Source organism: Bos mutus, chromosome 3, assembly GCF_027580195.1.
Source record: "Bos mutus isolate GX-2022 chromosome 3, NWIPB_WYAK_1.1, whole genome shotgun sequence".
Classification (NCBI taxonomy): domain Eukaryota; kingdom Metazoa; phylum Chordata; class Mammalia; order Artiodactyla; family Bovidae; genus Bos; species Bos mutus.
Genome location: NC_091619.1, coordinates 72760189 through 72775153, shown reverse-complemented (window position 1 = coordinate 72775153; position 14965 = coordinate 72760189). Strand labels below are relative to the sequence as shown.

Below are 14965 nucleotides of genomic sequence, written 5' to 3'. Positions count from 1 at the left end.
TTTTTCTTTTTCTTCGGGCAAAGGGATGGCTACATTTGTACTTTTTTGCATTCTGATATATTTTCTTTAGAATGTAGTGTATAGATTCTGAATCTGAGCTGATTTTTTTTTTCATTTAACACATGAAATGCATTAATCCTTCTTTGTTTCTAAAACACTAAAAACAATCCATCACTTACATATATGAGATAAAAACAATCTTGTCGGAACTGGAGTAATATCATACCACCACAGCCTAATATTTTTCTAAATAATATACATTTCTAGCTGAAATTGTGAGTTAAATCTGACATCAAAAATGACCAAATGGGACTTCCCTGGTGGCGCAGTGAATAAGCAAAGCAGAGGACATGGATTCAACCCCTGATCTGAGAAGATTCCACATGCCATGGAAAAGCTAAGCGGGTGCACTGCAACTAACGAGCCCTGTGCTCTAGAGACCACGAGCTGCAATCACTGGCCTGCGCGCCTAGAATCTGTGCTTTGCAACAAGAAAACCACTGCAGTGAGAAGCCCTGGCACTGCAACGAAGAGTAGTCCCAGTTCACAGTAACCAGAGAAAGCTCACACAAAACAACAAAGACTCAGCACAGCCAAAAACAGATAAATGAATAAAGTTATTTTTAAAAAATTAAAACTCAAAATTTGATCACTCTGCTTAGTTTTATTCCTAACACAATTTATTGGAAAGAACACAAATTATAAAATCTGGGTTGATTGCTGCAAGTCATTTAACTTATCAGGCTCAAGGATTTCATCTGTGAAATAAACTTGAAAGCCTCCTTAAAAGTCTGAAATGAATCTATGAAAGCTAAGTTGAATGTCTGTCTAGGATAAAGGCATACCATAAACTAAGTCTGACTGTTACAAACCTAGTATTTTATTGCAGAAAGTAATATTCTCATAAAAAAAACTAAACACAGAAATCAACATAAGGATTATAGAGTTTTTCCAGTTATTCCTGAGGAAAAGATCGTGGGGCCTACTGAGTGAAGATTCTGTTCTGATTCAGAGGTCAGCAAATTAAGGCCTGTTGCCTGGGCCTTGCAAGGCCTAGGAGCTAGAAAAGATTTTATATATTTTAATGGTTTAAAAAAAAATGTTTCATGCAGATAAAATTACATGAAATTCAAACATCATTGCCCATAGTAAAGTTTTATTGGAACACATGGTTTACTTACTATCTATGGCTATTTTCATTCTCTAATTAGAGATAATAGTTGTGACAGAAACCATATGGTCTGCAAAGTCTAAAATACTTAATATCTTTCAGAAAAGTTTGCTGACCCTTGTTTTAGGCACTGGATATACACCAGTAAACAAGTGAAAACAAATCATGCATTTAAGGAGGTTACATTCTGGTTAGGAGATCCAAACAAATAAGTAAAGAGTAACTGTGACTGAGGATCCAGAAAAAGACAAAGCAAGTTGGAGGATAGGCAATTTCATTGTTGAGGGTAAGAGTTCTTGATTAGGGTTCAAAAGCAAACCTCAATAAAGTGACCTTTCAGCAAAGACCTGAGAAAAGAAACTATACAGTTGCCTAGAGGAAGAAAATTCTAAGTAAAGGCAATAAGTTAAAAAAAAAAGCCCTAAAATCAAACAGTATGGTTTATTCTGGGGACAGGTGGGAGATCAGTTTGACTACAGCCAAATGAGTAAGGGACAGGTTAGTAGAAGATGAGGTCTGAGGAGAAGTAGGCAGCCAGATCAAGTGGGGTTTAAGTCAAGGCAAAGTCTTTGGCTTTTACTCTGGATGAGATGGAAATCAGTGGATGGTTGTGAGAATACTAGTAACACATTTGAATTAAGCTTGGACAGAGATAATGAGGATATAATGTAGGATGACAAAAGTAACAGGAGAGATGTGTTCCAGAAGGAGCAGTCAGGGCAGCAGGAAGAAAATCGAGAGAGAACTCTATCTCAGAAGAGAGGAAGAGAATCTGCACCAAGAAGCTCCGCTGTTTCTAGCTTAAGGCTGTTACAAACTTATTTTTGTATACAGGCCTTTATGTGAGTATATCTTTATTTGGGGGGAACAAAAAGCTAGGAATGCAATTGCCTGACTGCTTGGATGTTGGGTAGTTAGTTTTATGTTTTTGTTTTTTTTAAAGAAACGGCTAAAACGTTTTCTAGAGTGGCTGTACCATTTTACATAACCACCAGCAATGTATGAGTGATGGATCCAGTTTCCTCACATGTGCATTAACATCTGGAGTTGTCACAGTGTCTTGGCTTTTTAAAATAGTATTATTGATTTCTTGTTGGCTGCGTTGGGTCTCGGTTGTGCTCATGGACTTGCATCCGTTGTGGCAAGCGGGGGCTACTCTCTAGCTGTGGTGCACAGACTTCGCATTGCAGTGGCTTCTCTTGTGACTTGCGGGCTCCAGAGCGCAGGCTCAGGAGTTGTGGAGCACAGGCTTAGTTTCTCTGTGGCATGTGGGATCTTCCCAGACCAGGAATAGAACTAGTGTCCCCTGCATTGGCAGACAGATTCTTATCACTGGACCATCAGGGAAGCCCCAACAATGTTTTATTTTAGCCATCCTGTTAGATGTATATAATGATCTCACTGTGGCTTTAGGCGTCCCTGGTAGCTCAGCTGCTAAAGAATCCACCTACAATGTAGGAGACCCCACTTCGATTCCTGGGTCGAAGATCCTCTGGAGAAGGGATAGGCCACCCACTCCAGTATTCTTGGGCTTCCCTTGCGGCTTAACTGGTAAAGAATCCGCCTGTAATGTGGAAGTCCTGGGTTCGATCCCTGGGTTGAGAAGATCCCCTGGAGAAGGAAACGGCTACCCACTCCAGTATTCTGGCCTGGAGAATTCCATGGAGTATCCTTGAGGTTGCAAAGAGTTAGACATGACTGACCAACCTGCACTTTATTTGTTTCACTGTGGTTTTATTTTTTTGTTGTTTTTCAGTTGCCAAGTCGTACCTGAAATTTTTAATTTTATTTTCATACAGTTCAATATATTCTTTTCCCTTGAGATTTCACCACTGACCCATATATTATTTAGAAGAGTGCCTAACAGAATACCACAAACTGGAGATTCTCCTGTTATTATTTCTAGTTTGACTCTACTGTGACTGGTTTCCATTCATTTTCAATTCTTAAGGTTTTGTTTTATAGCCCAAGATACAGCCTATCTTGGTATATGTTCCATTTAAAAAAAAAGTGTACCCTGCTGATGTTGGGTAAAGTGTTCCCATAAATGCCAACTAGGTGCTCTGGTTTATGGTGTTATAGAGCTGTTCTATAATATCTTTGCTGATTTTCTTTCTAGTTGTTCTGTCAACTGTTGAGAGAAGGATGTTGCAGACTCTAATTATAATTGAAAATCTATTTTCCCTTTCATTTCTTTCAGTTCTTGCTTCACCATCCTACAGTTCTGTTGTTTGGTGTATACATATTTAAGATTGCTTTCTTCTTCATGGATTAATACCTTTATTGTTATGTAATGCCCGCCCCCCCCATAATTTTCTTTACTCTGAAATCTACTTTGTCTAATATTAATATATCTAGTCCTGTTACCCTTTGATTCATGTTTTCATGATACATCTTTTTCCACCCATTCATTTTCAACTTGCCAAAATCATATTTGAAGGGAGCTTCTTGAAGACAGCATGTAGCTGAATCATGGTTTTTAATCTATTTTTCCAATCTATCTTTTTAAATGCTCTGTTTTGACTGTTTACATTAATGTATATTTATTTATATACTAAGACAATTCTGCTATTTCATTGCTTTTTTTGTCATCTCTTTTTTCATGTATTTTTCTTGCCTTCCTGTAGGTTACAGGAATACTATTTATTTGTTTGTTTACTTTTGGCTGCACCATGCAGTATGCAGAACTTCCCCGATCAGGGATCAAACCCCACAACCTCTGCAGTAGAAGCATGGAGTCTTAACCACTGGACCACCAGAGAGTCCTGACATGACCACATTGTAGAATTTTATTTGTATTTATCTATAGTATTTTTGAGTATCTCTCTTTGTACACCTTTCTTTTGGTGGCTGCTCTAAGTATATATTATATATAACTAATTTATCATTGGTTCCTGATGTCATCATTTTAGCAGTTCAAGTGATGTAGAAAAACCTTGCCTCCCTTTATCTCCTTTTCACTTTCCCCTATTTATAATATAAATATAAATAGAAAGAATGGAAAGATAAAAGTAGACTTGGAGTAACTTGGCTATGAAAAGCAAAGGTTAAAGGCAAGTGCTGGGTAGGGTGGAGCTAAAGGGATTGTTTTATTAGATTGGTTGAATTCTTCTCTGAAGTTTGGCCATCTCCCCTCACCTCCCTGAGCCTGACTTTTTTTTTTTTTGGCCATGCCATACAGCTTGGGGAATCTCAGTTTCCAAACCAGGGACTGAACCCAGGCCATGACAGTGAAAGCCCAGAATCCTAACTACCAGGCCACTAGGAAATTTCCTAGATTGGTTGAATTTTAAAAGGAGAAAGACCTCTGACTGGTTGAATTTTAAAAACCTGAACACAGCCTAACAGCTAAGAGAAGAAGGCTGTACTAGAGCAGTTGGGAAGTAAAGGAGAAATGTAGGAAAACAGAGCAAGCTTTTTTAAAAAGCGGGAAGGAGAACAGATTCATAGTACAAGTGACTCAAGCTAAGAAAAGGGACACCACTTACACTGAGATAGAAAAGCTAGAAGAAAAGATAGCGCTTGGGGCAAAAAAGTTTGTATGAGAGGCTGGGAGTAAAGGGAGGTCTCATTATTTCTGATGGCCTCTTTTTGTAACTAAGAAAACAAAAAAACTCATCTGCTTAGACTGTGGGAGAAAGTAATGGAGGGGATGCGGATGGGGACTGCTGAAGAAGGCTCAGATTTAGCCTTTGAAAGCAAAGTGAGAGAAGCAGCAAATAAAAGAAAATATCATTCAAAATTAGCATTTAAAGCTTTGGCTGAGGACTTCCCTGGTGGTCCAGAGAAGGTGGCACGAATGGTAAAGAACCCACCTATCGATGCAGGAGACATAAGAGACACAGATTTGTTCCCTGAGTCAGGAAGATCCCCTGGAGGAGGGCATGGCAACCCACTCCAGTATTCTTGCCTGGAGAATCCCATGGACAGAAGAGCCTGGTGGGCTACAGTCCATAGGGTTGCACAGAGTCAGACACAACTGAAGCGACTTAGCACGCGCACACACCAGTGGCTACGAGTCCCCCTTCCAGTGTAGGGGACATGGGTTTGATCCTGGAGTTGGGGAACTAAGACCCCACATGCCACAGGGCAACTAAGCCCACACCCATGTTTCACAACAAGAGAAACAACTATGGAAGCCCAATCACAGCAATGAAGAGTCCACGTGCAGCTCGGCCAAAAAAAAAAAAAAGCTCTGGCTCATTTTGAAAACATACAGTTGTGTTAACAATTTCCAGATTTCCCCCCTCAGTTGTACCTTCTATCCTAAATATAGAAACAGAAATGACTGAAGATTAAACTGACCTAGGACTAGATTTTATAGGGGCATTGTAAAAGAAAGACAGAGACAAGAGAGATACTTAAGCAAATTCCCTATTAAGTATATAAGCAAAAAATTATAAATCCCTTGTCAATAAAGCTTTATGTCAGAGAAATGCCTACAAAAAAGTGCTGTAGACTTTTTTCCCATATAACCAAAGTGTTTCTTTTTCACAAAAACTTGTATTGTGAGGTTTGATTTTGGCTTGGAACTTAAAAAAATGTGAAAAGTAATAGTTTCATATACTTAATCTCTGCCCTCTATTCAGGTTTGTCACTGTGCCTCTTAAATACAATATACAGAACAGAGTCCAATGTTTGAACTATTTTCTGGCTATAGATAAAGACAGTGGGATTTTAAGCTTCTGCAGAAAAAGTTATGTGATGATCCATAACTCAAACACTCAGCTCTTCTTTAGTTTTTAGCAATTTCTGCCTACAATCTTATCATTGGTTTACTCAAGTAGATATTGGGTTCTCAGCACTTTTATATCACAAAGGGAATCTAGAATGACATATTGAGAGTATGTTTTAAGATCAATTTTAATTCACAATATGCTTATTCCCAAATTTGAAAAACTGAGAAGGCTGGGTTTAATTTTTAGTAATAAAAGCATTACTTCTGGGAGTATAGCACCTGCCCTAATTGTTCTGAGATGTGGTGTCAGTAATATTGAGTGAAACAAGATAAATATATCAGAGGAATTATATAAAAGTTATATTTACTCTATAATACCCCCTACCCCAGAATATAAACACCAAAAGGACAGGGATTTTCATTGTCTCTCATCATCAGAAAAGGGTTCAGCACACTGTAAGCACTGATTAAATACTTGGTGACTGGATCGATGGGTGGTATTGAAGGCCCCCATGGAGCTTAGTGAAGTGAAGTCACTCAGTTGTGTCTGACTCTTTGTGACCCCATGGACTGTAGCCTATCAGGCTCCTCCATCCATGGAATTTTCCAGGCAAGAGTACTGCGGCGGGTTGCCATTTCCTTCTCCAGGGGATCTTCCCAACCCAGGGATTGAACCTGGTCTCCTGCAACAGGCAGATACTTTACCATCTGAGCCACCTGGGAAGCCCCCGATGGAGGTGAAATCACTGCTAAATCTAAGCCTCAACTCCTAAAGAACCTGTAAATAGTGTCTTACTCCTCTTTTTCTAATATAGTTAAGAAGATAAATATATACAAAATGAGTTTACTGTTTTGAAAGATCATTGTTTAAAGTGAAATTAAGTTTAAATATTTAAGACTGAAAAATAAAATGTAATAAGTATTACTTTATCACTGAATAGTGACTGTTGACCCCAGAAATATTCCCACTGTTCAGAAGCTCAGAATCTGCAGAAAATATGGGCTAAAATCCTGTTTCTCGATTTCACACTAAAATATTATCACAGTGTATAAGTTCACTCACACCCTCTTGAATGAAATATTTGTATGTCCCTCACTTACATTTGCTTTAAATCAAGGAGTTTTCATCAAGCATTTTATATATTTGACAAAGTATGAATATCAATGCATGTAATTACAGAAAACAACATAAAATTATAAACTAGGAAATCCATATTCCTTCAAAGAGTATTTCTTTTTAAATGTTAGTAAACAGCTCTGTATTTCTAATAGACATTAAACTTACACGACAATTTTTCTCTTACCTAATTTTACAGGAAAGCCTGGAGGAAGTTTCATTTGAACAAATTCTCTAAGCTTATTAAAGTGCTTGAAGGGAGCTATTACTTCCAAAACATTCAATAATCTGAAATATGGAAGGAGAAAAAAAATTTTCACTTTGATTTTATTGTCTCCTTATGTTTTATAACTACATGCTCCAAACTTACAGTATCACAGCTCCAATATCACAGATGTTAAAGATGAAAAAACGATGCTTCCTGTACCTCATTTTTTTTGTTTTATTATTCTTTTCACTGTGTCAAGGTCTATAACTTTTACATTTTATTGTGCAGCCATAATTTCCAGTTTTTTGATCTTAGATCTACATTTCAGCAGACTCAAAGCTCACACTAGTCCTCCTCCTAAGGTCTACACGTTCCCAAGTTCTTTAATTAGCCTACTGTTTGGATGCCTGAATTTCACTGCCAGTTTTGTGTGTGAGAGGGCTCTTAAGTGTTTATTATTCCTTGATTTCTTACAGATTTGATAAATGAGTGTTTCTTTTTTGCACACGAAAGGGGACTCTGACTCTCATAGTTTCAGTTTATACTATTTCCCTCTTAACTAACACAGTTTCACAAGGTCTCTTAGCAAGTGCTAAGAGGTCTCAGCACTCTTAGCACTCAGCATTACACTCGTCATTATACTGTAACTCCTCCGTTTAGCCTTTGCTTGGATGAATTTGATTTTAAGTAGTATTAATTTTCTCTCAAAAAGGGCCCATGGCTGCTGTACTGACTGAATTCTTCTGTGTCCTTTTCAATTGCCTTGATATATAAATGACATCTTACCTAACTGTGGTATCACACTTTCTTTGCCTCAACAATGTCGCGAAAAAATGTAAGGTCAGGCTGTTTTCTTAACACCTTTTCTCCCAAATGCCTTTAGACAGTTCTCTATTATAACTGAAATGCAATAGTTTAATCAGGATAATCACTACTTCTTGTCTATTTTTATTGGAGCCTAATCAGACTACAGATTTAATTCTTCCACACAAGAAAATTTCCTTCTATCATATTTTGAATACTATTTTGTTTACATTGTGGAGGCTTTTTATTTAAGTGGAACAGCAATGATCCTTATATTGAACCACTCTCCTCCATAAATCAGTTCAGTTCAGTCGCTCAGTTGTGTCCAACTCTTTGTGACCCCACGGACTGCAGCACACCTGTCCATCACCGTCTCCTGGAGCTTACTCAAACTCATGTCCATAAGTCGGTGATGCCATCCAACCATCTCATCCTCTGTCGTCCCCTTCTCCTCTTGCCTTCAATCTTTCCCAGCATCAGGGTCTTTTACAACGAGTCAGTTCTTCACATCAGGTGGCCGAACTATGGGAGTTTCAGCTTCATTATCAGTCCTTCCAGTGAATATTCAGGACTGAATAGTATTATCCTCCATATATATTACTTTTCAAATTCCTTTAACATCTTCTTTCACTGGGCTTCCCAAGTGGTACTGGTGGTAAAGAACCCATCTGCCAATGCAGGAGACACAAGAGATGTGGGTTCGGTCCCTGGGTCCAGAACATTCCCCTGGAGAAGAGCGCAGCAACCCACTCCAGTATTTTTGCCTGGAGATTCCCATGGACAGAGGAGCCTGGCAGGCTACAGTCCAAGGGTCGCAAAGAGTCAGACACGACTGAGTAGATTTAACATGCACATGCACTTCTTTCACTGGATTCACTATTAGCTATCAAAATTTAATTTTTGGCCACATCTGTTCTGTTCATTGTTGTTTCTAATGTATTTGTTTTGCAATAGTGCTATTTAGTGCTTAATTTATTTCCTTAGCTTTATAATCTCCTTTTCATTTCATTCTATTGTCTTATCTTAGAGTGATCTAGTTTACCAATCATGTTCTTTTGTGCTCTCCTAAAGTATTTCTTTATGGCATCCGGTCCCATCACTTCATGGGAAATAGATGGAGAAAGTGTCAGACTTTGTTTTTTTGGGCTCCAAAATCACTGCAGATGATGACTGCAGCCATGAAATTAAAAGACGCTTACTCCTTGGAAGGAAAGTTATGACCAACCTAGATAGCATATTCAAAGGCAGAGACATTACTTTGCCAACAAAGGTCCGTCTAGTCAAGGCTATGGTTTTTCCAGTGGTCATGTATGGATGTGAGAGTTGGACTGTGAAGAAGGCTGAGCACTGAAGAATTGATGCTTTTGAACTGTGGTGTTGGAGAAGACTCTTGAGAGTCCCTTGGACTGCAAGGAGATCCAACCAGTCCATTCTGAAGGAGATCAGCCCTGGGATTTCTTTGAAAGGAATGATGCTGAAGCTGAAACTCCAGTACTTTGGCCACCTCGTGTGAAGAGTTGACTCATTGGAAAAGACTCTGATGCTGGGAGGGATTGGGGACAGGAGGAGAAGGGGACGACAGAGGATGAGATGGCTGGATGGCATCACTGACTCGATGGACGTGAGTCTGAGTGAACTCTGGGAGCTGGTGATGGACAGGGAGGCCTGGCGAGCTGCAACAGGGTCACAAAGAGTCGGACACGACTGAACTGAACTGAACTGAAAGTATTTCTAAAACTTATATTTTCACTTATATTTTATTCTAGAATGAGTTCTTTGTCTAGCTTTTACATACTACCTATGTTCCTTACTTTACTTTTTTAAGGGGGAATGGTTATAATTGCCACATTTTATAAATTCTAAGATACCTAATTTTTATTCATATATTAACATCTCTGAAATTGGAATAATTCCTAGAAGTGATAGCATCTTATAATTTACCACACTTTTGCTCTTCCTTACAATATATATCCAGAGTATCTTAGAGTCATTTTGGGTTCAAGATAAGATAAATTTTGCAGACTTGTATGTATGGCTAATTCCCTTCCTACATCTTCTGAGAACTATTAATTTATTTTCCTCTTTGATCAACAGCATGAAGACTAGATATGGAATTCTATCTACTCTTCTAAAGCTTGGCTATTGAGGAGTACAGGATGTGTATAGAATCTGTAGAAAAATAGGGGTCCTGCTCTCTTCCAGAATTTTTTTTTTTTTATGTATTAGGTCAGACTGGAAGTAGAAGGATCTAGGAAGGAAAGCCTAGGGCTTCAACCCGTCCCTGGCTTTAGTGAGAAGCCTGAATTTACAGTTCTGTCAGAATCGTCTCTAGACACCCACCTCCCATTCCACACATCTCTCCAAACTGTTTTTTTTTTTTTTTAATGAGCAACTGATGAATACAGGTTTGGAAGAATATATTCAAGATATTCATGGGAGTATTGTTTATAATGGTGACAAACTACAAATAATTAAAATGTTTATCAGTAGGAGGATAACAAAATAAATGGCAATAAATTAATACCATAAAATACCAAGGAAAGAAAAAAAAAAGATAATGTAATTATTTTAAGAACTCCAAGATAACTCACTCACTTTTAAGAGAAAAGAGGAAATAGAATAAAATGCAGACTATTCCCCCATTTTTACAAAAAATGCTAAAAAAACACAGAGCAAAATTTAGACAAAAATATATTAGTTATTTACCTGTCAACTCAACTATTAGAAAGGTCAAAGAAAACTGCCATGTTTAGTCTATAAACTTCCATACTGTTAGATTTTCTATAATAAGCATGTATTCATGTATTATTTTTATAATTTAAAAAAATTATTCAAAATTTTTAGTTGAAATAACTAAAATGTTATATTTTGAGAGCTGGAAAATTGCTAGAAGGGTGTAGACACTGCCAAAGCAAAGGCTATTTTACATTTCAAAGGCCTCAAATCCACCACTCAGATGCAAATATAATTATAGCCTTAAGATTTTAATAGTTTCTTTCATAAACTTGTGCAGTTAGTAACAAACTTACGATTCAATTCCCAAGGGAAATTCCTGGCTCATGGCTATCGTGGCTTTAAACGTTTTCTTACTTTCTTTGCACACCAGTTCTCTACCCAGATGAGGAGCTCTAAATTGAAAAAGAAAATATTAGGAAATTTTTTCCATGCTCTATCATCATCCTAAGAAGAATCTGTCATCTTCCAGTGACATTCATTAATATTTCAACTTTTCTTACTCTGAGCATAGAAATAAAATTATGCTAAAAGAGAATGAGACATGTATAACAATTGAGACAAGGGTAACAAGGAAAATAACAAGGTATAAAAAGTTATTTTACACTGAATATAATTTTAATAATCACTATTTTTAGTAACAAAGCAAAATCCTAGAAAAAAACAAACTTAAAAAATATCATTCCATATCTTTTAAATCATTTATTCAATTCAATCTCTTTTTACTATCTATGGTTCTCAGCACTGATCAATAAGAAGCAAGGTAAAGAATAAAGAATTTTATATTAATTATCGAAGGAGACATTTTATAGAAATTAAAAAAGTATACTACAAACCTTTCAACATTAAAAAGAAGACAACTTCTTCATAAGCATGAGGGTAAGTAATATTTCTTCTCCAACAAAAGAACATTTTCTATGAAAGACAGTACTTTCTTTGATATGGTCAGCTAGAAAAATTTATTTATTTCTTCATTCAAAATATTCATTCATCATTCTTTTATTCAATCAACATTTACTGGCTACAAACTATGTACTACGTACTTTACTAATTATAAGCAATATAACATTAAGCAATTGTCTTGGGTAAGGACAATAAGAAGTAGTCTGGCAGAGGCTGAAACAAAGGGATGATGACATGGAAAGGTAAAAAGCAGATAAACAATGAGTGGCCTTAAACACCCTGCAAAAGACTGGATAATAAGAGAATATAAAGTTCATCTTACAGTGAAAAAACTCAAACAAGCAGTTTCACTAGGCAGTCTTCATATTCTATTTCCTTGGAATAATGTCGTATGGGTTTTGGGGAGTATATAAACTGGCAAGAGGGATGTAGAACTGCGGCTCTACATTTTACTCGAAAGAGAGAATGTAATTAGGGGTGCTTCTCCCTCATCATACTTCATCCACATTTTTAAAAGAAAAAAGAAGTGCTTCAGACAAAACTATACTACTAATTCTCTGTAAAAAATTTTTTTACAAAACTTTTTTTCTATAAACCAAAAAATACATAAACACAACAAAACCAACACTTACTTTCCATTTTCAGCAGATATATACTCTTCCCATGTAATAGTGTTCTGAGGAGGAGGGGTAAGGGACTGTCTTCGAATCGGCTGCCAAAAAAAAAAAAGAAAGAAAGAGTAAGGGGGAGAGAGAGAGGGAGAAAGAGGAGGGGGGAATAGAGACAAAAAAGAGACCAAGAGGGAGAGAGAAAAAAAATTATCATATTTTAAAAAATATAAAGTTAAAACATATAAGAAATTACAATCTCCTTAATATCATCAATATAATGCTTTAAGAGGTTATTCGAGATAGTTCCATGATGACATAAGCTCCATCAGTAATATTTATTATTAATATTATTTTTAAAATCTCAAAAAGAAAAGTATAAAAGAGGTAAAATCCATTCATTCAATGCTTTAATCACCTAAAATCTTTCTGACATTATGCCAGACGCTGAACATGGGAACTACAGAGAAGTATAAAAACTAATCCTGACTTCATGAGGCTCACAGTTCAGAGCTGGAAAGAAAAAACATATACAAACATGAACAATTAATCAGGAATACAAAATATTAAATGATTAAAGACAAAATGTGCTTACAAAAATCTGGGTAATACAAGGGTTCAGAAAACAGGGCAGTCTTCTACAGACAATAAATTGAGATTAGAAGATTAACACTCCAATTTAAAAGAAAAGAAAAAGAATATTTTGGACAGGGAGAATTAATAATGAAAATACTAGGTTGACTTGAACTAGGGAGGAAAGTTCAAAAGGAATATCAACAAGAGTGGTAAGGGTCATATCAGGTTTAAAACTTACCCCTTGTCTTTGTTAACTAAGAATCTGGATCACTATAGGATAAACTGGCAAGAAAGAAATAAGGGAGTAGAGTAGAAATTGCTAAGGAAAAATGTACAAGACAAACTATATACAGCAAAAGGGTAACAAGTGAAAGACCGCTATAAATGACAACAACAACAAAAAACAGTACCACTGGGAGAGGTTCCATTCAGAGAAGTATGGTTTTGGATATAATGAGTTTCAGATGTTAATAGGCAGCATGTTAAACCAAGGATTCTGAAGACACAAAAATGAGCCAGAATCCCACCCAGCTCCACTAGCTAGCAGTTGTGTGAACTGGGACGAGTAACTTTATATAACTGTCAATTTAACTCACCTGCAAAATGGAAATATGACCATCACCCCATAGTTAAAAATTCAATGAGATAATGTATAGAAAGGGTTAGTGCTTGGTATTTTGAAAGGATTCAGTAAATAATAATGAGTATTTTATACTGGGAAGTTCCTAGAGGGCAGTTACAAAAAGAGAAGGAAGGAAGGAAATCATATTTAGAAATAATGTTAAGAATTCTCTGACTAAATAAAAAGTAAGAAAACAGGACTGATGACTGAGTCCTAAAAATCACACAGATTGGGGGTGGTGGGATGGGGAATGCAGGAAGAGGACAGAAAGGAGCCTTTAAAAGGACAGAAAGGAGACTTTAAAAGTGTTTAAAATTAAAGGAGATATTAATCAATAAGAAAAAAACAGAGTACCAAGGTATCATGGAAGTGAAAAGACTGTTTCAGTACCAAAACACAAAGACTTTAAAGAAGCCTGAAAAACTGGCCATAAATTTTGTTGGCTAGAAATCATTGATGATCTCTGAGTAACAGCCGAAGAATGTGGGACGAAAGGAAACTAATAGTTTTTTGAGCATCAGGCAGTTGAAAGACAACATTCTGCCCTTGAGAAGCTTATAAAGAGATACACAGGAAGTGAATAATTATAATCCAGGGTGATGGTTATTACGATGGAGAGATCAAGAGGATGGCATAAAGAGCACAGAGATCTGCCTGACCCAGGCTGGGGCAGGCAGCCAAAAAGATGTGCGAGCAAGGCTGGTTCCTAGTGGAGAAGTCTGAAAGAAAGAGAACAAAATAACCAATTGAAGGACACTGAAGAACAAACCATGGTGAGAAAATGCATTCTGTAATAGGAAAACTACAAGCGTGGTGTGTCTAAACAGCAAGATACAGGGTAAAAGGGCAAGACAGAAGAGGAAATGTAGTTTCAAAGGGTTTTATGCAGTAAGTAGGTTGTATTTTACTCAAAAAGCAATGGACAAATATTTTGAGCAATATTATGCCGCTTTTAGAACACAAACACTGGAGCCAGACTGACTAAATCCTGGCTTTGCCAATTACTAGCTGACTTTGGAAAATTATTCAAACTCTTTTGTCTCAAGTTTAGTTAACTATAACCTCTCAGGGTTGTTGTAAGGATATAACTGGATAGTTAACCTAAAATACTTAAAACAGTGCCTAACAAATAGTAAATATTCTATACATTTTAGTTATCAAGGCTTTACATAGTTCAATCTATTGCAGAGAGCTCATTCTGGTAGCAGTAAGTTAGGAAGCTATCTCTAATTCAAATGAGAAATGATAAGGGGAGCTATTTCAAAGTGGAAGAAGAGAGATTCATGAGATCTTTAGGATTTTGTGATCAATTATAGACACAGAGGTAAGAAAAGTTAAGAAGTTCAAGGACAAATATCAGGGTGCTGACTTAGGTCATGGTAGCAGATAATGGTGGTACCACTTAAGACAGAGAAGGAAAAAAATTGTCCTATCAGATTTAAACATACTAAATTTTAGATACCTATGTTTATCCATGTGGAGGAAGGAAAACACTATAGATCTGGTGATTAAAAGTCAGGTCAGAATTGAAGGTATATATTGGGT

At 36.7% G+C, this 14965-nt stretch overlaps 1 protein-coding gene across 1 annotated transcript in view; it reads right to left on the bottom strand.

Annotated features, from left to right (window-relative positions):
• The window catches only part of ANKRD13C (ankyrin repeat domain 13C), a 92928-nt gene that overhangs the window by 1910 nt on the left and 76053 nt on the right, over positions 1-14965 (bottom strand). The window contains exons 10-12 of the mRNA XM_005898162.3: positions 12247-12326; positions 11008-11106; positions 7154-7254 (exon numbers count right to left, since the gene is read on the bottom strand). Of these exons, the coding sequence (XP_005898224.1) occupies positions 7154-7254; positions 11008-11106; positions 12247-12326 (280 nt within the window). The remainder of the gene's footprint in view (positions 1-7153; positions 7255-11007; positions 11107-12246; positions 12327-14965) is intronic.